The 27,371-nt window shown below is 46.7% G+C and overlaps 1 protein-coding gene across 1 annotated transcript in view; it reads right to left on the minus strand.

Moving 5' to 3' along the window:
• Window positions 1-5,519: 5,519 nt before the first annotated feature.
• Window positions 5,520-27,371, minus strand: part of PPAT (phosphoribosyl pyrophosphate amidotransferase) — a 98,392-nt gene continuing 76,540 nt past the window's right edge. Inside the window, exons 9-11 of the mRNA XM_068113870.2 lie at window positions 23,824-24,045; window positions 9,270-9,390; window positions 5,520-7,486 (exon numbers count right to left, since the gene is read on the minus strand). Coding sequence (XP_067969971.1) covers window positions 7,269-7,486; window positions 9,270-9,390; window positions 23,824-24,045 — 561 coding nt within the window. The 3' untranslated portion in view covers window positions 5,520-7,268. The remainder of the gene's footprint in view (window positions 7,487-9,269; window positions 9,391-23,823; window positions 24,046-27,371) is intronic.

A 27,371-nucleotide genomic window follows, 5' to 3' on the forward strand; every position in this document is an offset into this window, starting at 1 on the left:
TGTGGCTTCGCCGGGTGTCGGGCCCACTGCGGTGGGAGGGGAGGAAGCACAAAGAATGGTGGCTCCGGTGGCGGGGTCAGAAGAAACATACTCGGTGCCAGAAACCCCGCTGCCGGAGGCTGGAAGTGATGGCTCCTCCTCCGGCTATGAACAAAGCGACCCCGGACAATGGGTGGAGAAGAAGCGTCGGAGGAGGGGCCAGGACAAAGGGAAAGCTCCTCTGGGCAAAGCCCCACAAGGGAAGAACGCAAGAACGTCAAAGACAAAAACCCCTGTGGGGCGCAGAGCCCCCCGTGCATCAAGTGACCCATCCAGGCCTGGGGGATCGCCTGCTCGTGGTAGGGGTGGGGTGCAGTCGGGGTTGGCCGCAGCAGGTCTCCGGGGGAGGGCCCAAATGCAGTCTTCCCCTGAACGCTCATGTTCCGGTTCCCCCGTGAGTCGTTCTCCACCCGTTGACCTCACCCCTCCTCCGAGGGCAGCTGTAGCCATGGGCCTCAAAGGAGGGTTTGCTCGCGGAGGATTTGTGGCTTTCTTCCCCGGACGGCGGGCGAGGGGGAGTAATTTGTTTGACCCCCGAGGAGGAGGACCTCGGCCTGCTACCCGGGGAGAATGTCTGCATAGACGGAGACTGGCTCCCGGGCACTCGGCTGCGGGAAGAACCGCAGGAGGAAGAATGGTAGCCCGTCGTGTCTTGGCAAGGAGGGAGGAGCTTCATAAGTCCTATGACTCCCCTTTCGTGGTTTGCACTAGGGTTGGTGATTAATACACTAACACCTATGAGCTTTAAATTAACGTGTTTAAACGTACGGGGAGTCCGTACCATGGTCCGGAGGATTGCTATTTTTGAAGAACTGCGCAATTTTGAATGGGACGTCTGCCTGTTGCAGGAATGCCATATTCCGCACGGTGAGTATGGATACCTCCGTGCAAATTGGCGGTACGGAGAGTCGTATTGGTCCGGAAGCAACACTAACAGGGCGGCAGGATTAGGGTTCCTTATTAAGAGCCCGAATGTCGAGGTCCTTAGTTTAGAAGAAATTATTCCGGGGCGATTGGCCGCGCTCAGGGTGGTGGTGTCCTCGACCCCACTGACCTTGGTCAATGTGTACGCTCCTACGACGGTGGGAGAAAGAGTGGAGCTCCTGCGCCAGTTGGGGCCCCTCCTCTCCACCTTTGGTCCCGTGATCGTCGGGGGAGATTTTAATATAAGTTTGGACAGGTTGCCCCTGGAGTCATCCGCGGGCCCTTAAAGGGCTTGTTCAGGATTTTAGTTTGAAGGACATGGGTGCGGAAAGGAATGAGGTCACCCGGACCGATGCGGCTGGTACCAGTCGGGCCAGGATTGATTACATCCTTTTGACACCAAATTTTGGCGACCCGGACCTGGTACTTCACGCGGTGGCATTTTCAGATCACTGTCGTTTGTCTCTGGGTATTGAATTAAATGGGGTGCGTCCCCGGCGCTCTGAACTCTGGAAGCTTAACTGTCGCCTTTTGCAGGATGACAGTTTAGTGCGTTCCTACGTTCGGAAGTATAGGGAGTGGGAAACGGTCAGGTGACTCTTCCCTACCTCGGCAGCCTGCTGGGAGGAGGTGAAACGTAGGACCATAGGGTTTTCCGTATGGCCGGGCGAATGAGGGCCGCGGGGAAACGAGAGCGTTTGAAGCGCATGCAGGCGTACCTCCAGTGCCTGCATAAGAAACTTTGCGAAGGGAGGGACGTGTCGGAAAAAATCCGCCGGGTGAAGGGGAGGATTTTTAGCCTCCTCGTAGCCAGGGCGAGGGCCGTCATCTTCCGGAGCAAGGTGCAGGCATTGGAGGGGAACGAAAAGTGTACCAGATTTTTCTTCCAACGATGTGCCAGGCAGAGGGGCAGTTTGGCCCATGTTAATGTGGGGGGAGGCCGTTTCGGATCCGGACCAAATTACTGAAGCAGTGGAGGACTATTACTCCAGGCTTTTTGAAAACGACCGGTTGACCAAATCCAGATGGCCGACGTTCTCGGCCATCTGAGGAATCATTTGAGCCCGGAACAGCGGGAGCGGTTGGAGGAGCCGGTGAGCCTGGAGGAATTGACCTCCGCTGTTAGGGATTTGGCCGCGAATAAAACCCCGGGTGACGACGGCCTGCCCGTGGAGTTTTATCGCCGCCTTTGGCACGTCCTTGGCGAGGACTATCTGCAGGTAGTGAGGGAGCTAGCCACCTCTGCGAGGTTTCCAGATTCGATGCGCCGGGGCGTGGTAAACCTCGTGCACAAGAAGGGTGATCGGGAGGATTTGTCCAACTGGCGCCCGATCACTTTGTTGAATGTCGACTACAAGATACTAACAAAGGTGCTGTCTAAGAGGGTGCACGGTGTCATGATGAACCTCGTGCACCCGGATCAGACTTGTGCTGTTCCGGGACGCAGAGTGTCCGACAGCCTGGGCCTGGTTCGAGAGGCGATCCAGCTAGCGGAGGAGAGAGGCCTCCCACTGAGCATAGTCAGTTTGGACCAGGAGAAGGCTTTCGACAGAGTGTCACATGAATACATGATGGCCGTTTTGGCTTTGGGCCAAATTTGATGCATTGGGTGGACCTGATGTATAGGGACGTTGAAGCCGTGTTTTGGTCAACGGACACCTCTCGGGAGCCTTCCCAGTCGCTTCTGGGGTCAGGCAGGGCTGCCCAATGTCACCAGTCCTTTTTGTCCTTTGTATTGAACCGTTTGCTTGTGCACTGCGAGCGGACCCATCCTCCCCTGGGTTGTGGATTCCCGGAACCCATGGGGAGCGCCTAAAGGTGAGTCTGTACATGGACGACGTGTCGGTGTTTGTCACCGATGCAGTCGCCATGTGCAGACTGGTGGGTCTCTGCGAGCGTTTTGGGTTGGCCTCCTCTTCTAAAATCAATCCTCAGAAGAGTGAGGTCATGCACTTTGGTCGGCACAGGATGGGCTCCGGCCCCCCTTGCCCGTACACGGAGCGGAGAGATCGATTAAAGATCCTCGGGGTCTGCTTTGACCCAGGTGGCGTGGCCGCTGAGAACTGGTGAACGGTCATTGGGGGAATGGAATTGGATGTCGCTTCTTGGCGGTCTCGTCGCCTAACCATGGAGGGGCGAAATTTAGTGATCAAGAATGTTTTGATTGGTAAGTTGTTGGATTTGGCGAGAATCTCCCCACCTCCTCCTGCGGTGGGACGGGCTCTGGAGAGATTAATTTTCACTTTCTTCTGGGGTACCCGAGCAGAGCACAGGAGTCGGAGGGTTGTCAAGATGAGCCCGTCCTTGGGTGGGAAGGGTGTCCCCTGTCAGGTGTTTGTATGTATGTCCGCGTTTGCGTGTACTCTCATGGACTTATTTGTGTCAGAGGACCCGGGTCGCCTGCTGGTGCGGGATTTTTTGTTCTTTTTTTCTGGAGCCGTCCATCGCGCGGTTGGAAGGGCGGTCCCTCCCGCTGTCTCGGCCTTTTTCTGGGTCGTGTCCGGGGCATTTCCAGATGTTTGAGGGGTTCACCCGGGAGCAGGGCCTGTTGACCTGTCGGCCCATCGGTTGGCAGTTATCGCAGGTCCTGGATCACTTGCGCCCAAGGGAGGTGCTACGGGAGGTGCGTATCCTTCGCAGAAGTCCTCTCGCAGAACGTACGGCGAGAAAGGTTTGAGAGAACGTTTCGGCTCGCTGTCTCGCCAACGACCAGAAAGACGTCGCGTGGCAAGCCGCCCATGAGTGTCTTCCGGTCCGGGTGTTTCGGTTCCAGAGGGACCTGAACGTGTCGGTCCAGTGTCCCCGACCCCGATGCACAGGGGACGAAACCGTCAGGCATGTCCTTTGGGACTGCCCTGTCACCGAGGGGGTCTGGTTGTTTGCGGCTGGCCTCCTCGAATGCTATGTGCCTTGGCTGGTGATGGTCAGACAGGACGTCTTTGTGTTCAGCGGGCTCCTACCACAACCAGTGCCTGGCCGCAAGTGGAGGCAGGCCTGGAAAACGGTCTGTATAATCAAGACCGTCTTGTGGTGAGCGAGAACCAGAGGTTTCTATACCAGAGAATGGTTGGATCCTGGGCAGATATGGGGCATGGCCCTATCTTGCCTCCAAAGGTACAGGCTTGGCGACAGCCTGCGGGCGACGGGGCAGGGTGCTGGCCGTAACGATGCGTCAGATGTGTCGTAAAGCCCTCCCTGGAGCGGGGAATATGGCCGGGCTTCTCCGTGGTGAAGGGGGTAGGGGGGGGGGGGTCCCGCGGGAGGTTACTTCCAAATGTGCGGGCGACAGTCATGTGCAGCCGTAGTCCCTGACCGAGCTTGCCGCCCGGGCTTGGAAAGGTTGGGGGTGCTCCGGCAGGTGCGCTTGCTGGCCCTGTCGGGCGGTGATTCTCATTGGGACACTCACGCCTCGCGGGCAGCTCAGGGAGCCGGTGCCTTCCTTGTGGTGCATCTTCCGGGTGGGCCCTCCCGGGAGCGGCCTGGGGAGTGTGGGGGCAGTTGGGTTTCCTTTTGTTTGATCTTGATTTTGCCTTGGTTTGATTTTTATTTTCTTTCATTATTATTTCCAGCGGTGGGTCGAGCCCTCAACGTGTTTGCGGCTGCATGTTCCCGGCTGCAGTTAGCAGCCGGTTGTTGATTTTGGTAAGCAAAGGAAAAAAGGCCCCTTGATCCTTATTGTTTTAAGGTGTCCCTTCCTTGATTGTTTTGGGGGGGTGGGAGGGGGGATAGGGTCTTCTTTCCTTTCTCCCTCCCCTTTGGTTAGTTAGAGTTAGGTGTCTGTTGCCTGGGGTGGGAGAGGGTTTTTTTGGGGGTTTGGGGATAGGGATGATGGACTTTGGTTTTTACGATTCATGGAGTGTGATTTGATTTTCATCTTGGTCTTTGAACTTTGTTTTCTTTCGTTTATTGATTTTTGCTCTGCTTTCTTTCTGATTTCTTATTTATTGTTAGATTCCTTGGCTTTTGATTTCCTTGGTTCTTGTGTGATGGTGATGGTTTTATAGAGTGACTTTTGACAGCGTTTTTTTTTTTTTTTACCTTTTTTTGTAATAAAAAAGGCTTCGGCCATAAATAGGTGTTGTTGTTGTTCGCACTGGCTGGGGCTGGGGGTATGTACGCATCCAGGTGCAGTTACTGCATGTGGATGTGTATGTGTATGTGCCTCTGCTGGCCCACGTTAGCTGACCGTATCGAGGTTGAAGGGCCGAAACGGGATGATGCTGAGGACCTCGCCTGAGGACCCGGTCAGTGCGGCACACTTGTGACCAGGTGTGTTTTGAACTTATATATATATATATATGTAATTAATAATCAGTATGTGTTTCACACTGAATGAAAAACGTAAAGGTAGAGCATAGCGATTGTGATATATGAAAGGTTCGACGTTATGTTTGGCCTGTACGGCAGAGGAATCAAAATGGCAGTGTGTGGAGTCAGCCGTCGTAATGACATCACATCACCCCTGTCATGTGACCAAATTCTCAGCTCTAATTGGTATGCATGCAGGGGTTTGAGGGGACATACATACATACATAGACTGACAAACTGTTCCAGACTGCTTTGCCCGATGGGCTACGCCATAAAAATCATTTTATTGTTATTTTATTTCTTTAACAAACAAAACCATGGAAGATATTGCAAGGCGGTATCAAAGTATTAGAAGACAGAACATGAAAAATCAACTTTTTCATATTTTACAAGAATCTAAAACATGAGGTAGCCGGTTGCATTGGAGGCAGGTGAGCAAGGCAAAATACTCATCCTACTTCTCTGAAGGCACAAAATTCAGACTGTTACTCAATGAAACCCCTGGGAATTTTCAGTTATCGACCAAAGTTGCAAAGGCCAAAACAAACCAATCCAGTTTTGCTTGGACGAGGAAGCTAAACAAACTGCATTCAAATTTTGTTATTGAAGGGTGCACATGATAATCAGGTGTTATCTCGCTGTTTGGACAGTCAATTGCAACACCACAAATATGTGGGTTGAACATCACCGAGTCAAAAATACATCTTATATACACTTTCTCAGGCCGACATTGCAAAGTTCAAATAGCACAGTAACTGTTTACTTTTGCTCCATAGCGTATTATAGAAGTGATGTTAGTTCTATCAAACAATGTCATTCATTGTCCTAATCTCATGTCACCATTATGCTGTATGAAAATAATGAGCATTTCACTTTATCAGACATCTTGTAAAACACAGTGAGATGAGAATCTGCAGAGAAATATTTAACTTTTGTAAAACAAAAGCAAGTCTCATTCACAAAACAAAGGTGAACATCTTTTGATACTATTCTACTCAAAAACGAATGAATTAAATACCTCTTGTTAAAGATGCGATTATCCCAATTATTCTGGAGTCCTTTTGTTTGGGTTTGCTCAAAACTCAAATCGGATCCTACATCCTCCAGATTACAATGTAATCTGTATTTCCAACAGTATTTTCATTTTTAATATATGTCTCTGCAATGTAACATTCCTAACTACAAGTTACATGATGAAATGCCAGATGTGGGGTTAAAGGGTGCAAATTCAAGTTTGTGCATACGCAAGGCTGTAGGTTGTACAGTCAGACAAATGCAAGGTAAATGCCTGTATAGACATGCAACATATACAGCATGGAATAGGAAGAGGGAGTTTGGAAAAACTAATTCCAAGGAAGGGGTAAAGAAGAAAAGCAAAAGGTTGGAAGAGGATAACAGTAAGAGAAAAAGTATACGGAAAACATCAGGGATTGTGGGTAAACAAATGTGGAGGGAAAGGGGGGTTATGTCAATATTCCACCATTATCATATTCCTAATGTGTAGAATGCAAAATCGACCGAAAGACCCAATAAAAGCATAATATGACACAAGGATACCGTCAGACCTATACCTGAGCAGGGAGGCAGAGGTCATACTTTTACGTCCACCTTGCGACTTTTAAGACGAGACAATTTGACGTATGCTTCCCTATGAAGGCTCGTCCTCTCAAATGAAAACTAGCATCAGAAAATGTTATAAACGATAAACCCAGAAGCAGAAATTAATTGTTTTATTTTTTTAATAAAAATTTAAAAGAGGTTGAATAAGCTATGTTAAATATGTAATATTTTCATGCTGTAACTGAGGAAACATTCCAAAAAGGACAAAAAAAACAAACTTGTAGAAAGAAATATAGCACAACTTGTCTTTTCATTTTCATGTAATGTACTTATTGAGTCGGTATGGAAACAGCTGTAGTGTATGTTCATTGCTTGTGGTACATCACTGATCATTTGGACCAGCTTCAACTTTTTAGTTGGTGAGCCAGACAAGCTTTTCACCACTCCAGTGGCAATGGGTAGCAACCGGTGAGGCAAGCCGTACAATGACCAGACTTTGATCCACCAAGAGCTGGGCTACACGTAGTGTCTCCATCCTGTGTTCCATTCATCAACATACTCATCTTCTTGTCCAGATCATTATTATGGCAAACCACGTTATTGCTCACAGCCTGCACCAGACCTTCTACAGATAGATACTGCACACTATCAGCACCTTGGGAGGAACATTGCAATAAATAAACAAAAACAAATTAAAATTGAAGATACAGGAGAGCAGGGTGTATACAAGAGGAAATTGTATTTTTATTATTTTTAAATAAATCCCTTCAAATTGAGCCCATGAGAAGTAAACTGGGCTGTCCCACATTCAGGGCCCTATTGAGTTAAATATCACCGAAGTACTATTTAAAGAGCAATACACCACTGATGTTAGTAGCAGTTTTCATTCAAATATATAAATCCTATATTAGATCCTTGTTCATTGGTAGTTGGCCTAACAGGATGGCTCAGAGAGTCTACCATCACCACATTTCCAGCCTATTTATTTGAGTACATGCTTTACATTGGCCTTTTCACAACGAGTCGAAGTTCTCATATCAATAACAATGTGTTGTTTGCATGTGATTCAATTTTATTTTATTTTAAGAAATGAGTGCTTATTGAATATACTGGTGAAGTTTCACATATTTTGGGGGGAACTCCACCACTATATTAGTCAAGAAGTTATGGACAGATTCGGACAACATTTGGTGGGCGGGTTGTGTGTGTGAGGACGAATTGATTTGGTTTTAGTGAAGATCCGGATCCGCATCTGACAATTTTTGATGCGATTCTTCATCATTCAGAGATTGGGCCATAAACGATATCTCAAAAAGTTGTGGACAGATTGGGACAAAACTTGGTGGACGATTTGAGAAGGTGGCAAGAACAAGCAGATTAGATTTTGTTTCAGGTCGGGGTGCATATCATGTCCAACAGTGGGCTACAAAACGTAAACTGTTCAGCCTGGTGAAGGTATGTGCTCCACCGAGAGCCGTTCACGAACACATGCTACATGTGTGACACAAATGAGGCTGCCCAAGAATTTCTATCAATAGCCCACTATCAATGTGATGATGTAAGGCACAGATTGCGGTTTCTCTAGATTACAGTACATTACGTTGGGTGGTCCAATATAGTTTTGATTTATGACCTAAATATAAACCCGTTATCTTTTTCTTTCACTGGCAGAGTGTTCCATCAGCATTTCATCCTCCAGAGGAGATGTTAAACTATCCTTCAGAGGAAATGTCCATCTGATAGCCATTGGTGGTGGTCCTTTAAAGATGAGTAGCTCACGATGTTTCAGTATCCTTGTTGCAAATATTCCATGAAACTACAATGGAAATTTAGTGGGGTTTTGGCATAGTGGGAAATATCCCTCTTGGGAATTGCACAAAATGAGATCCCATAATGGGTGGAGGTTGGGTAGACTGTGCATGTTGAGGGTCCACCTTGGATACTGCACCAACCTACCGACATACCTACATTCTCTTTGCAGAGCTTATTTTATGATATCACCCTATCTTCCTCATCCATAATTGTGATATAACCTTTTGGTGGGGAGCTATCCAGGATAGGGCCTCAGTAGCCCAATCTTACCTCCCCCACTAATGGGATCTCATTTATCAAGGGAAGGATTACCCACGAGGTCAAAACGACACCAAATTCTAATTAAAATTGTGGGGCATTTGTGTAATGGCTGGCCAAATTAAAAATTCTTACCTTGATCTCAGGAAGCATTACATCAGTCACATAGCTGTGTCCCTATGCATTATGCAATCAGTAGCAAGGTAATACATAAATGAGAATATTTGATGTTGCATGGAAACATGAATGGAAAATAACCTTAGATTTCTTTTCTCAAACCTTAATGTAGGACTACCTGGTTCACTTATCAGGGGCTAATTTTAAGGCTGACATTAAAACACCAGCATGCATCCCTTGGATGCACTTACCAAGGTAGGTGGCGAGGTCTTCAAACTCAGCGCTGTTGGCAATAAGTTCCTCCCGAGTCGGGATATTAATGCCCATGTAGCAAGGGAAACGGATTGGTGGGGACGCCACACGAATATGAACCTGGAGAAATGACATGTTTGTTTAGTTGTCCTTTATTCTGGATCGTTTTCCTGACTTGTACTCTTTCATCACTCGTGAATATCTAATCACACAAGACCAATCCAAAAATGTCAATTTTCAACTTATCCTCTTCATCTTCTTCTCTACAAGGACTAACAACTCCTTCTATCTTCTATTTCCCCCATGTGCTCAACACAAGGAGCGCACGACTCAACCAATGCCCCCCACACCCCACTCACACTTTTCCACCTCCATCCAACCTGATAACATACGAGGGTGTATATTGTAACGTAAACTACATTGATTTTCAACACTCCGGCAGGAAATTATCTGATCACATTCAGCTTGCACACCTCGCTGACCCTGAACAAACGGTCTCAATTTGTAAACACAAACGTTCAAATACCATGAATTTTATCATAATAAAACACACAATTTGGTGTTTGTCTTTTTGACCGTGACACATAAGGTTGTTACTTATCCAATGTCAACCAAACTTGACAGGAGGACTAAGGATCACACGATTGAGGTTGTAGCGGCTTCACTTGCGCCCCCACTCCCCCTGCCCTCCCCAAGGTGGTTATCCAATCGTGGCATTTTTCCAAAGCCGCTTCTAACAACAAACATAATAACCACAACAATGATAATAGCAGAATATTAACGTTATTACAAAACAAAATTAATACCAATATCCCTCCCCAAGGGGCTTTTTCCCCTCGTCTTACTATAATTCACCAAATGTCTGTCTGTCTGTCTGTTCGAAGGTACCGTAAAAACTGCTGAACCGATCGCAAAAATATTTTGGGTGGATAATCCTGGGATCCCCAGGAGTAAAATAGGCTACTTAGTTTTCCCAATTTCAGCTTTAGTCTCCAGCATTCTCAGGTTTGGACTCCCGCATAACATTCGCGTTTGCATGACGTTCATTGTGACGTCTTCTTACGTCGAGCAACGGTACCCGCCCTATGGGCGGGGCTTCAATTGGGAGGCCCAAATGAAAAGACTAAATATCGGAAATTTAAGCCTTTTTTTCTTTTAAACGATTTATATAAACATCCGTCATGCGGAAACGTCATGCGGGAGCAAGTATCAGCAGGATGTGGCAGTGTGGGAGTCCACGTTTACACCGATCGCTGCACCGTGTGTGTGCCGCACAAACGGCTGCACCGATCGCTGCACCGTGTGCCATACAAACGACTGCACCGATCGCTGCACAGCTGCATCGATCGGATGTGGCATGAAGGAGGATCTGCACTTCGGCATAAAGGAGGATCAGATCTAACAGATCGCTGTCTCCATCGATCTTGCCAAGGCCGTAACACCTATCGGCTCAAAATCCTTTTAACTGTTGATTTGGTACAGTTACACGTATCGGGAATTTGGTACACGTATCGGGAGTACATACGACATAGCGATTGTGAACACGATTATCGATCACGATTCACGATCATCACGATCATCACGATCATAGTGTATCGATCACGATTGGAAACATTATGGAATAATATTTACCGACATGAACAGTGATGTGGCTTTTATTGAAATTCTAAAGATACTGTTTAGATGTTGATGATTTGCATATGATATGATTCAACGGATGTTTATATGAATCGTTTAAAATAAAAAAAGCCTTCAATTTCTGATATTTTCCCATCGCCATATGCAGATTCGCCACGGACCCACGATCGATGTTTCTCGACGTGAACGTACCCGTTTGTTTGCGAACAGGTACGTTTTTCATGGAAGTCCTTCACAAACTTGCTGTCCATATCTGACGTGCGCCTGAAGGTGCTACAGGAATGTGGAATTTATTGGTTTCATGCTTTAGCATTCACTGTATCTGCATTGCCTGTTTGCTTCTGGCGTCCCACCCGTGCGTAGCAAGGGTATTTCTCCAGTTGAACAAATGCTGGATAAACAGCTTAACGTGGGGCAACCCTAGCAGAAGTAAAAAAAAAAAAGAATATATATATAACCTGGTGATGGTCAGAAGGGACGTCTTTGTGTTCAGCGGGCTCCTACCACAACCAGTGCCTGGCCGCAAGTGGAGGCAGGCCTGGAGAACGGTCTGTATAATCAAGACCGTCTTGTGGCGAGCGAGAACCAGAGGTTTCTATACCAGAGAATGGTTGGATCCTGGGCAGATATGGGGCATGGCCCTATCTTGCCTCCAAAGGTACAGGCTTGGCGACAGCCTGCGGGCGACGGGGCAGGGTGCTGGCCGTAACGATGCGTCAGATGTGTCGTAAAGCCCTCCCTGGAGCGGGGAATATGGCCGGGCTTCTCCGTGGTGAAGGGGGTAGGGGGGGGGGGGTCCCGCGGGAGGTTACTTCCAAATGTGCGGGCGACAGTCATGTGCAGCCGTAGTCCCTGACCGAGCTTGCCGCCCGGGCTTGGAAAGGTTGGGGGTGCTCCGGCAGGTGCGCTTGCTGGCCCTGTCGGGCGGTGATTCTCATTGGGACACTCACGCCTCGCGGGCAGCTCAGGGAGCCGGTGCCTTCCTTGTGGTGCATCTTCCGGGTGGGCCCTCCCAGGAGCGGCCTGGGGAGTGTGGGGGCAGTTGGGTTTCCTTTTGTTTGATCTTGATTTTGCCTTGGTTTGATTTATATTTTCTTTCATTATTATTTCCAGAGGTGGGTCGAGCCGTCAACGTGTTTGTGGCTGCATGTTCAGAGGTTTTGCAAAGATCAAAACCCATATATATTGTTACGGAACCCAACGTCGGCCTCGGATCCCTTCTCGAGGGGGGATTAGTCCCCTCGTTTGTGACTGACCGACGTGAGTCCTGAAGCTGCACAAGCTCCCTCCAGAGGCAGGTGAGCAGCTTCGTTCGCGACTGCGGATAAGATGTTAATTTGCCGAGCGGATGGCAGCCGCGGCACGAACCGTTAACAGAAACTAGACCCGATTCTCAAACGTTGGCCAAAATCGCGCCACAGGTTTTCAATGAGGGAAAAGACAACAACGACGGATGTAGAGGAAAGAAAGGCAAAGGGTATGAAAGACAAATATAATTTATTACTAATATTTACACAATTAAAAGAAACCAAGGAGGAGGAAGGATAATAAAATAAAAACAGAAGAAGAAGCGGACACAGTGCACCTTAGCTTACCTATGCAGTCTTACTTAGTACCCCAGGACAAGACAAAAGACAGACTACGAGCACACTTACACGACTGGGGAATGAAGGCAGGAACGATTGACTGGAAGGAGAGGAAGGTCCAACTGGGACCGGAGCACGGTCGGGCCGGGAGTGAGCAGCCGCCGCCCCCTTCTCGATCGGCACATTCAGCAGCCGCCGTTCCTTCGCGGCAACGTTCGAAACTGCCGTCGAAGCTCAAAGCTGTGGTGGTTTAAAGCTCATGGGACATCCCTCTCTCCTCTCCTGGATCACGCAGCTCGTCTCAGGTGCGTCGCGTGTTTTCCAAGCGCTCATCCTCTGTATCTCATCTCCGACGCATCTGGACTCATCTGCTGTGGGGAGCGTCCCGCTGCGGGTTATATCGGCCACACCCTCTCACCTTTTCGAACCTCCCCGATCGCTCTTCCTCCGCCCTCTCAAGCCAAACCCCTCGTGCTTGGTTTGTTGTAGGGGCTCTCCTGGCCCCACCCTCCGATGACGAGGTGGAGACACGCCTTTCCTTCCCAACTTGACCGCGTGCGTAATGGAGGTTTTGGGGCGATTCGAGCGAGCCCCAGCCAAAGGGCAGCAGTGGCGAATGCAGCAAACCGCCCAGTGCAGTTGGCAATTGACGAAAGGGGGGATGTGCAGGGAATCTACCTTGTTTGAATTCGATGCAATGCAGTGTTAACTAGTGGAAAACAGAGCTTTAACCTAATACACAGAATAAGGAAATAACTACCAACAAGGAGGAAATCTATGATTTGGCTACGTGATTGCATATGACCTAACTAAGGGACACCCTTTGACCTTTATACACAACAACTGGAGGCAGGAGGGTGGTCTTTACAATTCATTACACAATTAAAAAAAACACAATTCTCATATCCACAACAATATATATATTGTTGCGGTTTTGAGTTTTGTATAATAAAGGTTACATTTCCACCTCATAGTTAGTCACACAAACAACATGTAGCCTCGCGATAGTGCAGTTATCTCTTAATAGTTGTGAGCATAGTCCTTTTCCTGGGTTAGTTTTGCGTTGAGTAGAGTAAGGAGAATAGGTCCTTCTCATACTTCCAATGCCTTATCCCGCCTCCATTGCCTCATGCCTCTTACGCCTCTTTATGCTGCCTTTGGCTTCTTTTTTTTTGGTATACTGAATCGAGGCTCGTGAAAGAGCTAACATTTATTTCACAAACAAAACAACCAGACAAACAAAATATATAAAAAGAGGGAGCGGAAGACAAGATGGGGAGAGAAGGGGAAGCACACAAACACAACATTTGAGAGCAGGGAGATGTGTGGGAGGGAGAGGGCTTGGGGGGAGGAGGCGTGGGAAGGGGGGGGGGGGTGTGGGAGAAGTATAAAACACAAGGACACTAAGGACTTCCAGGACAGAAGTTGGTATTTCAAAAAAGTGGATTTGGGGTGAAATTAGCGGGAGTAAAAAAGATCAAGGTTTTGGATGGGGGAAGATAAGAGATGGTGGTGAACAGCTGTTTTAAAGACCTGGAGGGTGGAGTGGGATTGAAGAGAGTGAGGGAGTTTGCTCCAGAGGCGGGAGAAAAGAGGAATGAAGGAGTGAAGGTGAGCAGAGAGTCTTGATTTTGGCAGTTTAACCATAAGAGGGTTGCAGGCAGATCTTGTGCGACCTGTAGGAATATTTGGGGGACAGAGCCCAGAGAGAGCTGGGGGGGGGGCAAGGCCAGAGAGGAGTCGGTAGAAGACGGAAAGACCACCAACCTGCCTGCGGTGAGTGAGTGAAAGGCCCTTGGAGTTAGCTTCATCGCGGGAGATGCCAATGATTCTGAACGCTTTGGTTTCAACAGCGCGAAGACGAGCTAGGTGTGAGGCAGGAGCACCAGCCCAGAGGGGAGAGCAGTATTCCATTGAGCTGTGGATGAAAGCCTTGTATGTGGTGAGGAGCTCAGGTGTGCCAAGGAAAGACTTCGCACGACGGAGGATGCCAGATTTGAAATGTGGTTTTCCCAGGAAAGATCATGGCAGATAGTGAGACCCAAAAGCTTGAGTGACAGAACTTCTTGGAGAGGATTATTCAGAAAGTGGATGGGAGGGTTGTCCAGTCGGTCTTTTCGGAGAGACATCGTAAGAGTGTGAAATTTGTCAGGATTGAAAGACATGTTCCACTTGTTTGCCCAGTCTGCGATTTTGTCCAGGTCTGCAGAGAGTGAGGAGGCTGCAGATTGCCGATTTGAGGGATGAGGAATGGAGCGACAGAGAGTAGAGTCATCAGCAAAGAGATAGAGAGGATTTTCAAGAGAGTCAGAGAGATCATTGATAAAAACCACCGTTTAGAGGCCATTTTTCCCCGCAAAGCGGGGGTTGGCCTTTTCGGGGACTGTGGTTGTTGTTGTTTTTTGGTCCCATTTTTGAAGCAATGTTTTACGGCCGGATGCCCTTCCTGCCGCCAACCCTGTTTGTCACCTTTTTACGATAAACAGGGAATTACCAGTGTACTGGTACTCAATTTGCCGACCTTGGAAGGATGACAGGCTGAGTCAACCCCCCTGGCGTTAATTCAGCGATCGACCGGGATTCGAACCCAGGATCCTTGGATCCTAAGCTGGCACCCTAGCCGCTAGCCCAACACCAGGGATAGAGAGATCATTGATGAAGACCAGAAAAAGCACAGGGCCCAGAACACTGCCTTGGGGAACTCCAGCCTGAACAGGAAGAGAAGATGTGAGAGAACCATTCAGGGCCACACGTTGACTACGACTAGAGAGGAAGTCCGCCAGCCATGCGTGGAGATTTCCATGGATACCAAAGGAGGAGAGTTTGGTGAGCAGAGCGGGGTGCCAGACCGTATCGAAGGCACGTGATATGTCAAGGGAGACAGCTCTAATTTCCTGTTTGGCATTGAGGACCTCCATCCATTGTTGAGAAAGCAGAAGCAGCATGTCCAGAGTAGAGTGACCAGGTCTGAAACCAAATTGATGATCAGAGATCAAGCCATTGGAGAAGAGGAAAGATTTCATATCTGAAGCAATGATGGATTCCATGACTTTGCTGATAATTGGGAGAAGGCTGATTGGTCTGTAGTTGCTAGGATCTGTTTTTGCACCTTTTTTGTGCAAAGCGGTGATGTTGGCTGATTTCCAAGCAGACGGCAGATGACCTTGAGCAAAAGAGTGGGTGAAGAGAACAGAGAGAGGGAGTGAAAGAGCGGAAGAACAGGATTTTAGGACCCGTGGGCTGATGCCGTCAGGTCCAGTTGCATAATCAGAGTCGAGGGTTGACAGAAACTTTTCCACCTTGTCAGAAGGAAAGGACACAGAGTCCAGGAGCAGCTGGGTACGACTGGGTATGGTGGGTACAGAGAGGGATGGGCTTGGGACACAAGATTTCGAGGCAAATACAGAGTTGAGGCATTCAGCTTTTTCACGTGCGGAGTCAGCCGTGTAGCCGTTTGAGGTGAGGGAGGGGATGGAGGGGGAACAAACACCAGAAACAGATTTGACCAGACGCCACCAGGATTTGGAAGAGGGAGACAGATAAGAGTTCGGTCTTGAGAACGGATATATTGTTTCCTGGCTCTCCTGAGGGTGGACACACACTTGTTTCGGGCTTTGTGAAAGGAAATGAGATTTCCTTCCGTTGGATTTGCTTTCCAGGAGACGAAAGCAAGTTGTTTCTGGGCAACAGCCTCACCACAAGATTCCGTGTACCATGGACGGGAGGAAGGGTATGACAACTGAAGACGAGATGGGATAAATCTGTGCATGAGAGAGAGCAATTTACTTTGGAAGAATTCCCAGGATGAGTTGATGTCAGAGGCGGTAGAGATGGGAGACCAGTCCAGATGATTGATGGCTGCTTAAGACCGTGCCAGTTGGCCTGAGTGAAATGCCAGACTCGTCGACGCTGAGGAGGCTCTTTGAGAATGGTCAGAGAGATGTCCACTTTAACAAGCACATGATCAGATGAGCCGATTGGAGCAGAGAAGAGCAGCAGACATTTTCAGGGAAGTTAGTCATAACCAAGTCCAGAAGAGAAGATGCTCCGTAGAGAAGAGAAGAGGCTTTTTTGCACGAATTAACACGAGGCCGGCCTGGAGGGTCGGGTCGGGACCAATGAGGGCGGCGAAGAAGCTGACGGTAAGCGCGAGCCGCCAATCCGGGCTCACAGTGTGTGGCTGCAGCACTGGTTCACAGGGCGTGGTTGGAAGGTTCGTGAAGGCTCAGGGCATGGCAGATATAAGCGGTTGCGCAAAGCCGAGGAGGACTGAGTTGGCATCTAGGAGTTCGAGCAGTAAAGTGGAGTTGAGCATCGAGTCGAGCAGTTGGCGGTGAGTTGGCATTGAGTGAGGCGTTGAAGGAGCACGGTCAGCATTAGAGCTTGAAAGATACGAGATCGGAGAAAGACGCGCATGAACCAGGATACGCGCTCATATGAAAGTGACGCTCGGTTGAGCTTGAAGCCGAGCCGCTATAGTGCATTGAGTTACGCGAGTGATAGCGCACTGGTTGCAAAACGCGCTGTAGAACCGCCAGCCGCGCTGAGAGACGCGTACTTTGCCTTCCTGCCTCATCGGCTGCCTTTTGTTCGAGGGACGCGCTACGAGGATCCTTCCACCACCCTGCTGGCCATCTTCGCGGGACGTGCTGGGACCGAGGAGAGACGGACAGGGCCGTTCCTGGACGACCAAGTCGGCGCGTTTGGCCTGACATCATCCTGCCTGCAATTCCCTGTGTGAGTGTGAACGGGCCCGAGTCTGGGTTTTAGGAATAAGACTGTTTAATTTCTGCTCTGTGTCTCTGCTTCTACCGATCATTGTGCATAATATTGGGAATAATAATTAAACCTGTGTTCTTCCTTCCATTCGATTGTTCTTGTAATTTCCCCTCATTGGCTAAGCGTGGTACGAATAGAACCGCTCTCATCGGGGTCCAATATCACGGTGCCTGCACGGACCACATGGTACGCAATCCGCTCGGTGTACTCAAATTACACGTGGCTCGTGCGAGGCTTGGTTCCCCGCTTCCGTGGCAGTGCAGGTATTTAGGTGCGAGCGAGACTTGGTCCTGAAACCCTACCTTGCGTTTGCCGGTAGAGGCGTTTCAAGTCTCTCGGTTACGCCAGGCCCAGAAAGAACAAGGGGCTTAATCCCCCCTTGGTAAGGGTAAGAAGGGCAGCGAAAACCGTATGTATGTATATATATATATATATATATATATATATATATATATATATATATATATATATATATATATATAATATATATATATATATATATATATATATATATATATACATACATACATACATATATATATATATATATATATATATATATATATTATATATATATATATATATATATATATATTGTTGTGGATATGAGGATTGTATTTTTATTATTATGTGTTTTATTAATATTGCTTTATTCTGGACCCTCCTGCCTCCAGTTATGTATAAAGGTCAAAGGGCGTCCCATAATTAGTCCATAAAGCATACACGTCAGCCAATCATAGATTTTCCCCCTGGTTGATAGTTATATCTTTATTATGTGTATTAGGGTAAGGCCTTGTCTTCCATTAAGATGACACTCCATTGCACTGCATTAAATAAGAGTAGATCCCCTTTCATTCACATTCCCCCTTTCATCATGCAAGCCTCGATTGCCAATTACATCCCCTCCAAAACCACCATTGAACATGTGCTCGGGTCGGGGAAGAAAGGCGCGCCCACCCGTCGTCATCAAGGGCGGAGCAGAGGGTCGCGTGACCAACCAGGGCCGAGGTGAGCACACCGAGGGGCGTGTCCTGAAGGCCGGCGGCTTGATCGCCGGAGGCGCTATAAAAGCGCGCGCGCAAGAAGCAAAGGGGTGGCGTTGGGTTGTCGATGGTGAGGAGTGGTTGGACAAAAGAAAGAGAAAGAGTTGTTGGACCAAGAGAACCAACTGCGAGAGTACATTGAGATCACCCAAGGAAGCAGGAAGCTTTGTACACAGCAACGGCTGATCAAGTGGACCGATGTTTGTTCCTGAGCTGGTGCTTTTCCGAGCAGAGTCCGAGGCTGGCATGTGAGCAAAAGAACATAGAGAACATTAAGGAGATCATCATCCAGGGAAGCACAAAGCCTGCTATTCGTCGCCTTGCTCGCCAGCAGCAGCAGACAACAGCAGTAGCAGCGGCGGCCACAGCAGCAACAACAGCCGCTTGGGGCCTGGACGGCGGTTTTGAGCAGGGCCGCGAAGGAACGGCGGCTGCCAAACGCACCGATCGTGCTGCAGTACCGGTGGACCTTCCTTTCCCTCCAGCCATCCACCTCCTGCCTTTCCATCCTTCTTGTGTACGTGAGTTTGTTCTGTTTGTTTTGTCCCTGGGTATTTAATTAAGCTCGTATAAGCTAGCGTTGCACTGTGTCTCTAAAATCTTCTGTATATTATTTTATTATCTTTCCTTCTCCTTGGTGTTTTTGAGCCTGTAAATAGTAAATAAATTATATTCGTATTTCCAACCTTTTTGTCTTCTTCTTCTTCACTTCCGTGTCGCTCTTGTCTTTTCCATATTGAATAGCTGTGGCGCGATCCGGCCAACGTTCGGGGATCGGGTTAATCGGGGGTAACTGTTAGGCCGCGGTGCCATCCGCTCGGCAAACCAACATCCTTATCCGCGGGCCGTAACAATATATATAATCAACGACATAACAGCGTGACGAGCGCTGTCCCGATCTCCTGTGGACCGAAGTCCTCGACCAAAGCGTCACCTCCGCCCCGGAGGCCTCAGCCCGGCCACTCTGTCAACACAGAGATTTATTCTTTGGTCCCCATTGGCTAAGCATCAAGCAGAGCCGCCAATCCAGATTTCGGGCTTATTTACCCTCATCAGGACGGCATGGGGACCAAAATAATAATATACGTATACAACCTTGGCATTTAATATGGAATATTTTTTTCTGGCGGTGAACTTACTTTTCAAGATGTCTTAGAACCAAAAGTTCATTGGAATTATGTTGAAATTGTTCTAGATTTTGTTAGTGACCTTTAAAAGAAAGAAAAACCACATTTGACATTTCGAAACAAATAAATTGATCCCTTGAAAGTGATGTAAATTGATATCAAACTCAATTCATGGACAGTGCTGTGTTAAACTTCTGTACGTTTTCCAGAAGTATCTCTTTATTTTGCACATTAGCCAAATTTTTTTTAAACAAAAACAAAAGTTAAATTACGACTGGGATTACAGACAGTAAAATTACAGTTCAGTACTTCGTGTAACCCCCACGAGCATTCAGGAGAGCACGTACACATTGAGGCATGCTGTTCACGAGATTTGCCAAGGTTTGGACAGGAATCGCTCGCCATGCAGTGACAACGGCCTGCTGCAATTCATGCACAGAGGTCGGCTGCTGGTCCAAGTGGTCGATTTGACGCGTTAATTCTGCCCACAAGTTCTCTATCGGATTCATATGCGGGGACATGGCAGGCCACTCCATATGCTCTACACCACGGTCAGCAAGAAAGTGTTGGATCATGCGAGCACGATGAGGCCATGCATTGTCATCTTGGAAGACAAAGTTTCCTCGAAAGGCTGCACGAGCAAATGGAAGCAATGTTTCTTCCAGAATGGCCCTGTCCTTCAACTGGTTCAGGTTTCCATTCAGAACAACCAGGTCAGTTTTGCCGCCTGCATGAAAAGCAGCCCAAACGGTCACCCCACCACCTCCAGCTTGGACTCTTGGCACTATACAATCTTTGTTGTAGGCTTCATGCACTTGTCTGCGCACTCGGACGCGGCCATCTTGACGATAGGCCAGAAATCTAGACTCGTCACTGAAGATCACGTGATTCCAGTGTCCTGGCTGCCATTTGACGGTGCTTTCTGGCCCACTGCAATCGGCGCTGGCGGTGTTGTCTGATCAGGCATGGCTTTCTCAGGGGACGCCTGGCACGGTAGCTTGCTTGAACCAGTCATTGGTTGAATAGCCTTCTGGATACAGGCACATTTGCCAGTTGCTGCCACTCAGGCCCAAGCCGATTAGCTGACTTGGTACGGCCATTGCGGACTAACCGGTGCAGCTGGCGATCATCCCTCCTTGTGGTTCAGCGGGAACGTCCTGGCCTCGGTATTGGAGTAGGGACACCCCTCTGAGAATTTTGTTTCAGGATCTTTGACACCTGACCTTGAGTGATGCCATACTGCCGAGCAATAGCATGCTGTTTCATGCCGTAATTTCGTAAAGCCACCACTCCATGACAAACAGCATTGTCGAGTTGACGGACCATCTCCAGAGGAAGCGGCGATAACCTTTGGAGACGTGCAGCAGTTGTTTTCCACTAATACAGAATGTAACAACCCTTGTATACCCGACTGTGAAGCCAATCATCAAATGCACCTGTCCGTACATTTTGCCACGCCACCTGTGATATAATCCTGTTGTTGACTTCTTGCTGCGACAGACAATCAGTGACATGGTTCTTTTAACAAATAAATCACCAAAGTGTAAAAGAAACTCACTAGATTGGTATACTGAGTTAAGAAAGTAAACCCAAGTCAAGAAAAAATATATATTCCATATTAAATGCCAAGTCTGTATATATATTATAAACCACAAACACACACGATTACCTTTTTTAACAGTCGCTACTTAACTGCTGTTTAACACTATTTAAAACAAAGTCGTTTTAAACAGAAAGGGAGGAAACCCAACATTCTTGAGGCATTACATGATAATGGACCCAAGCCAAGATATACTGCAAGCTATATAGCCCCAGAGAGGATAATAACATGACCCTTCCTGCCACTCCTGTAGGGAATGGGTGAACTAGTAAAGTAAAAGTTTACAAGTGTGTGTTTAACACTGTGTGGAATAAGAGGCAGCTGATGTTTAGAGCATCAATACTCACTCAACTTAGTTGATTGCGAATCATGGTAAATAAGTTATATTATCCGTGGATGCAACTAGAGTGGTTATTGAACATTTGAGTTGCTGACAGAACTTCCTGGGCTTCACTTTGTTAGTTTCTTCAATGCAGGAACAAAAAATATATATATATATTATTTAATCGTTTATGCTCTGTTTCTAATCCAAACTATTGCTTTGATCATAAAATTAGTCTTGAGTGAGGTGCAGGTGCTTATTTGCCTCTGCCAACAAAGGTGGATGGAGGTTATGTTTTCACCCCCTGTCTGTTTGTGAACAGGATATCTCAATTTGGACGAAATTTGGTGTACAGGTTGGGTGTGTGACATTGACTAAATGATTAGACTTTGGTGAAGATCCAGATCCAGATCTGAGAATCTTGAGTGATTCTTCACCATTGAGAAATAGGGCAAAAAAATGATATATAGCAAGATATCTCAAAAAGTTGATGGATTTGGACTAAACTTGGTGAACAGGTTGGTTGTGTGACAAGGAAATATTGATTCAATTTCGGTGAAGATTCAAATCCAGATCAGAGAATTTTTAAAGTGATTCTTCACTATTGAGCAATAGGACTAAAAACAAAAGTTATTGACGGATTCAGACAAAACGTCGTGGACAGGAAGGGTTGTGACAAGGACGAATAGATTCGATTTTGGTGCAGATACGGATTCGGGAGAGTTTTTTTTTTTTTTTATTGCTCAAGTGATTCTTCACGATTGAGTGATAGGGCAAAAACGAAATATAGCATTATATTTCAAGAACTTGTGGACAACTTATGACAAAACTTGGTGGATGAGTTGGATAGGTGACAAGAACAAGTCGATTAGCTTTTGGTTCAGGTCCAAATCCAGATCCAGCCTATCAGTGGGTTGCAAAACGTAAACTGTTCAGCATGGCAGAGGTATGCGCTCTTTCGAGTGCCGTTCTAGTATTTTACATAAATAAATGCGATACAGCAATATGGGTGTAACTTTCATGTATTGGAAAGTGCAGTACATTTTAAAAGTCCAGAAACATAGGAAATGTTTTTTTTTGTTTTTGTTTTTTTTTTTGAGACGAGGCCTTTGAGAACATCAGGTCCGATATAATGGCTCCCATGAATGTGCTAAAATTAATGTGTCGATGTTAAGAAATGTTCAAAGAAACCTACATAAGAATAGAGTTGTGCATGCCTGTCAATGGTTTGTGATTTGAGTAATTAGTATAACTAGCTGATGTGTGTCTACAGCAGGTAGGAAAAACAGGAAAAATCCCCATAAATGAATGAATGAATGAATGAATGATCGTTTTAAGGCCATTTTCCCCGCTGGGGCGGGGGTTAGCCTTGCAGGCCCCATGACAATCATGGTTCCCTGTTTGAGGCAATGTTTTTATGGCCGGATGCCCTTCCTGACGCCAACCCTTGGTCGCCTCTTACGATGCGCAGGGATACGGTGTACCTATTCTAAACCAGGGTACACACCAGGATCATTCATCCCAGCAAGCTGGTACTCAATTTGCCGACCTCGGAGGGATGACAGGCTGAGTCAACCCCCCTGGCGTTAATTCAGCGATCGACCGGGATTCGAACCCAGGATCCTAGGATCCCAAGCCGGCACCATAACCTCTAAGCCAACACCAGGCTCAATAGAAAATAAATAGAAAGGAAGGAAGAAAAACAAAAACAACTTTCCCCATAAAAAATCCCCATAAATACCAAACATATTCTCTTTCAGGTCATATATCAATGTTCTGTGATAGTTGCATTGCTTCATTAGTTTCAAATTGAATTATTATGTGTGCACATACATCTTTACAATTGAATTGTAGCTTCATTTTCCAAAAAAAAAACAAACAAACAAAACAAAAAAAAAACATGTGCTCATTTTAACCTTTGAAAAATGCATTCCCTGGAGTTTTGGCTACATATATACACACATACATACATAGCTCCATTATAGTATAGTGATATAATTGCAAAATAAATATCCTTATAATTCTGGATTTCTGAAAACATACATATAGCCTCCGCCTTACTCCTTTACACATCACCCACACCCCATCCCTCCCAAGCTATTTTTCCAGTCCCATCACTTTTCACTTACTGGATCAATGCCTGATCAATACACTCTTGGCAGGATGTTAATGTTGAATCTATGTTGTAATGTACATACATTTGCCAAAGGGCATATAAGATGTTTTATTCACATGGTCAGCTCAGCTGTAGCGATCATGTCGAAGAAGATTTTGGGAAGAAACATATCCCGAAGTGCACTTCATAGAATGTTTTATCCTCGATTTTTTTTGGAAGTTACATTGTTATTGTGGAAACTATTTTCATCACGAGTGAGTCTCAGCTTTCAATAAAAAGATTGCTATATTTTTCACATCAATTGTACTTTCAAACTATAGTTGAACAAGAAATGAAAGGTACCTCCTGTGCGCCTCCCTCACGCAGAAGCCGAATAATGGGCGCGATTGTTGTCCCACGCACAATAGAGTCATCAACCAGGACAATGCGCTTCCCAGCAAAATTGTCACTCAAAACACCAAACTTCTTGGCAACACAGAGTTGTCGATGGCGCGAGTCAGGCTGAATGAATGTGCGGCCAACGTAGCGGTTTTTACACAAAACCTCTACATATGGTAGACCAACCTGTACACAAAGCAAAAAAAATAAAAAATAAAATAAAAACAAGACAGCATTATGACACCATATACACTACTCACAATAAGTTAGGGATATTGGCAGGTTCTTCGGTGTGGTTGATTTTGTGTATTAATTATGTTGAAAAAAGTTGTTGGTCCTAATTCTATGGTTATTAATGAGTGAAAAAACACAGCATTCTTGATTTCAATACCCTAACCCTAGCCCCTATAAAAAAAAATTAACTCACTCCCACAATATCCCTAACTTATTGTGAGTAGTGTAGTACCAAAATCCCCTTCACCAGCACCCTCAGAGGAATATCCTACCCTTATGAAGGGGTACAGACATCACACAAATACACAGTGTGTGTGTGTGTGTATATATATATATATATATATATATATATATATATATATATATATATATATATATATATATATATATATATATATATATATATATATATGTCGAGATCATGCCTTTTATTGTGCCTTATGTAATTGTGGTTTGCATTTAATAATGGTTGCTTTGTGAAAAGGATTAAGCTTACTATGTTCCCTCTTGCTTTTTAACTATGCTATATTTTCCAACTGTGCCAAAAAATGTAGAAAGATAGTGAAACCGCTTGCTCCGTTAGACCCCCTAGTGAAAACGCGTCTGTCTGTCCTTGACCAAAAGCCAACATGGAAGATAAGTTTTGAGAATGTCACGGTGCTCTTTCTCCCTCCCGCATCTTGCCCTTTGCTCATGCCAAAGAAGATAGGTTCTCGGGGGGAGATGTCGAGCCAGTTTTTCCTTTGTCCGTGCTCATTTTTCAGCGCAGATTTTTTGTATAATTCTGTGTATATAAAGAAACTCTGGGTTGCCAATTTTCTAGGAGTGTATGTGGCCATGCTGTTCAATTGTGAATGGTATGACTCTTACACCCTCCACAGCGCTGTGATATTGGTTCATCATTAAATCTTGTTATCTCTTGAACTCAAGGTGTGGAACATGGTTCTATTCTCGTCATATATATATATATATATATATATTGTTGTGGATATGAGGATTGTGTTTTTTTTATTGTGTTTTTTTTATTTTTTTATGCTCACCTTCACTCTTTCATTCCTCTTTTCTCCCGCCTCTGGAACAAACTCCCTCACTCCCTTCAATCCCACTCCTCCCTCCAGGTCTTTAAAACAGCTGTTCACCACCATCTCTTATCTTCCCCCATCCAAAACCTTGATCTTTTCTACCCCCGCTAATTCACCCCAGATCCACCTTGTTTGAAATTCCAACTTCTTTCCTGGAAGTCCTGGCAGTGTCCATATGTTTTATACCTCTCCCACCGCCCCCTTCCCATGCCCCCCCCCCCCCCAAAGCCCTCGCCCTCTCTCAGATCTCTCGATGTCTCCATGTCTCTCGGTCCCTGCTCTCAAATGTTGTGTTTGTGTCCTTCCCCCTCTCTCCCCATCTTGTCTACCGCTCCCGATGTTATATGTTTTATGTGTCGGTTTGTCTTTCTGTGTGATTAATGTTCGCTCTTTCACGAGCCTCGATCTTGTATACAAAAAAAAAATAAAAATAAAAAAAAATAAAAATTGTATAGTAAATTGTTGTAAAATATCGCCCTCCTTGCTCCAGTTATGTATAAAGGTCAAAGTGCGTCCCGTATTTAGTTCATAAACACCACATGTTAGCCAATCATAGATTTCCCCCCTTGTTGACAGTTATTTCCTTATTATGTGTATTAGGGTAAGGCCTTGTCTTCCATTAACTTAATACTCCATTGCACCGAATTCAAATAGATAGATCCCCTTTCATTCCCCATTCCCATTCCCAAAACTTCTACTGCCAACTGCAATTGCCGCCATTACGGCGTGGTCAGCTCGGGGAAGAAGGGGGTGCCCACCCATCGTCATCAAGGGTGGAGTCAGAGGGCCTGTGCCCACCAATCAGGGCCGAAGCCAGCTCACCGAGGGGCGTGTCCTGAAGGCCGGCGGCTTGATCGCCCGAGGCGTAATATAAGCATGCGCGGACGCCGTTGCGGAGAGAGAGAGAGAAGAGAGAGAGAAGGTTCGAGAGAGAAGGTTCGAGGTCAATTACAAGAGTTGCACGAGAAGTCAATTATAAGAGTTGCGCCAAAGGTCTATTGCAAGAGTTGCGCCAAAGAGAGGTGAATGACAAGCGTTGCGCAAAAGGTACCAAGACAGAGTTGTGCAAAAAGGGTCCAAGAAAGACTTGCGCCAGAGACGGCAGACGCGTCCTGAGGTGAGCCAGAGAAGCAGCTTTGGCTCCACCAGCAGCGTTGACTCCACCAGGCAGCTTCAACCCGTTACCCCGCGGGAACCAGATAGCGGTGGCATCGGTGGCCGTCGAGGTCCAGCCGACGTCCCGTGCGGGATGAAACCCGAACCATCTGCCCCAGCTGAACCTTCCCATTCCTCCTTCCAGCATCCATTCCTGCCATTCCATCCTTCTTGTGTACGTGAGTTTGTTTTGTTTGTCTTGTCCCAGGGTTAATTAAGCTTGTATAGTTAAGCTAGTATTTTCACTGTGTCACCTGCTTTTTCCATTTTCCCTGTATATAACCTTGACTGCTCCTTTTGCTTAGTGTGTGTAAATAATAAATTCTGTTACTCTTCTGTACGTCTTCTTCTTCCTCTTTACATTCGGTCGCTTTAGAGGTTTCCAAAATTGAATACCTGTGGCGCGATTTTGGCCAACGTCCAAGAATCGGGTTAGTCGGGGTAACTGTTAGGGCCGTGGCGCCATCCGCTCGGCAAAACATCCTATCCGCGGTCCATAACAATATATATATATACAGTGAAACCTTGACTTACGAGTGCACCAACTTACGAGTTTTCCGAGATACGAGTCGTCGCTCGGGCGGTTTTTTGCTTTGAGATGCGAGCCGAGATCTGAGTTACGAGCTTACGCCACCCGCCACCAGGTGGGTTCCGGTCACGTGGTTATCTTGCCGTGCAAGCATCTCTGCCGTATATCGCTGCTGCTTTGTTTTCGCATTTTGGTTATTTTGGAAAATTGCTTCGTTTTAACCATGGGTCCTAAGAAATTGAGTGCCAAGGGCAGTACTGAGAAGAAGAAGAGGATGATGTGCTTGGATATAAAACACGCAATCGTCGAAAAACATGAGCGAGGTGTGCGTGTTGTCGACTTGGCGAGGCAGTACGATCGTAGTACTTCTACGATATGTACGATTTTGAGGCAGAAGGAGTCGATAAAGGCAAAAACGCCAGCCAAGGGCGTTAAGATTATTTCAAAGCTCCGGACCTCTGTCCATGAAGAGATGGAGAAGTTGTTGTTTGTGTGGTTGATGGAGAAGCAGC

This window comes from Myxine glutinosa, chromosome 4 (genome assembly GCF_964187855.1).
Source record: "Myxine glutinosa chromosome 4, kmMyxGlut1.1, whole genome shotgun sequence".
Lineage (NCBI taxonomy): Eukaryota > Metazoa > Chordata > Myxini > Myxiniformes > Myxinidae > Myxine > Myxine glutinosa.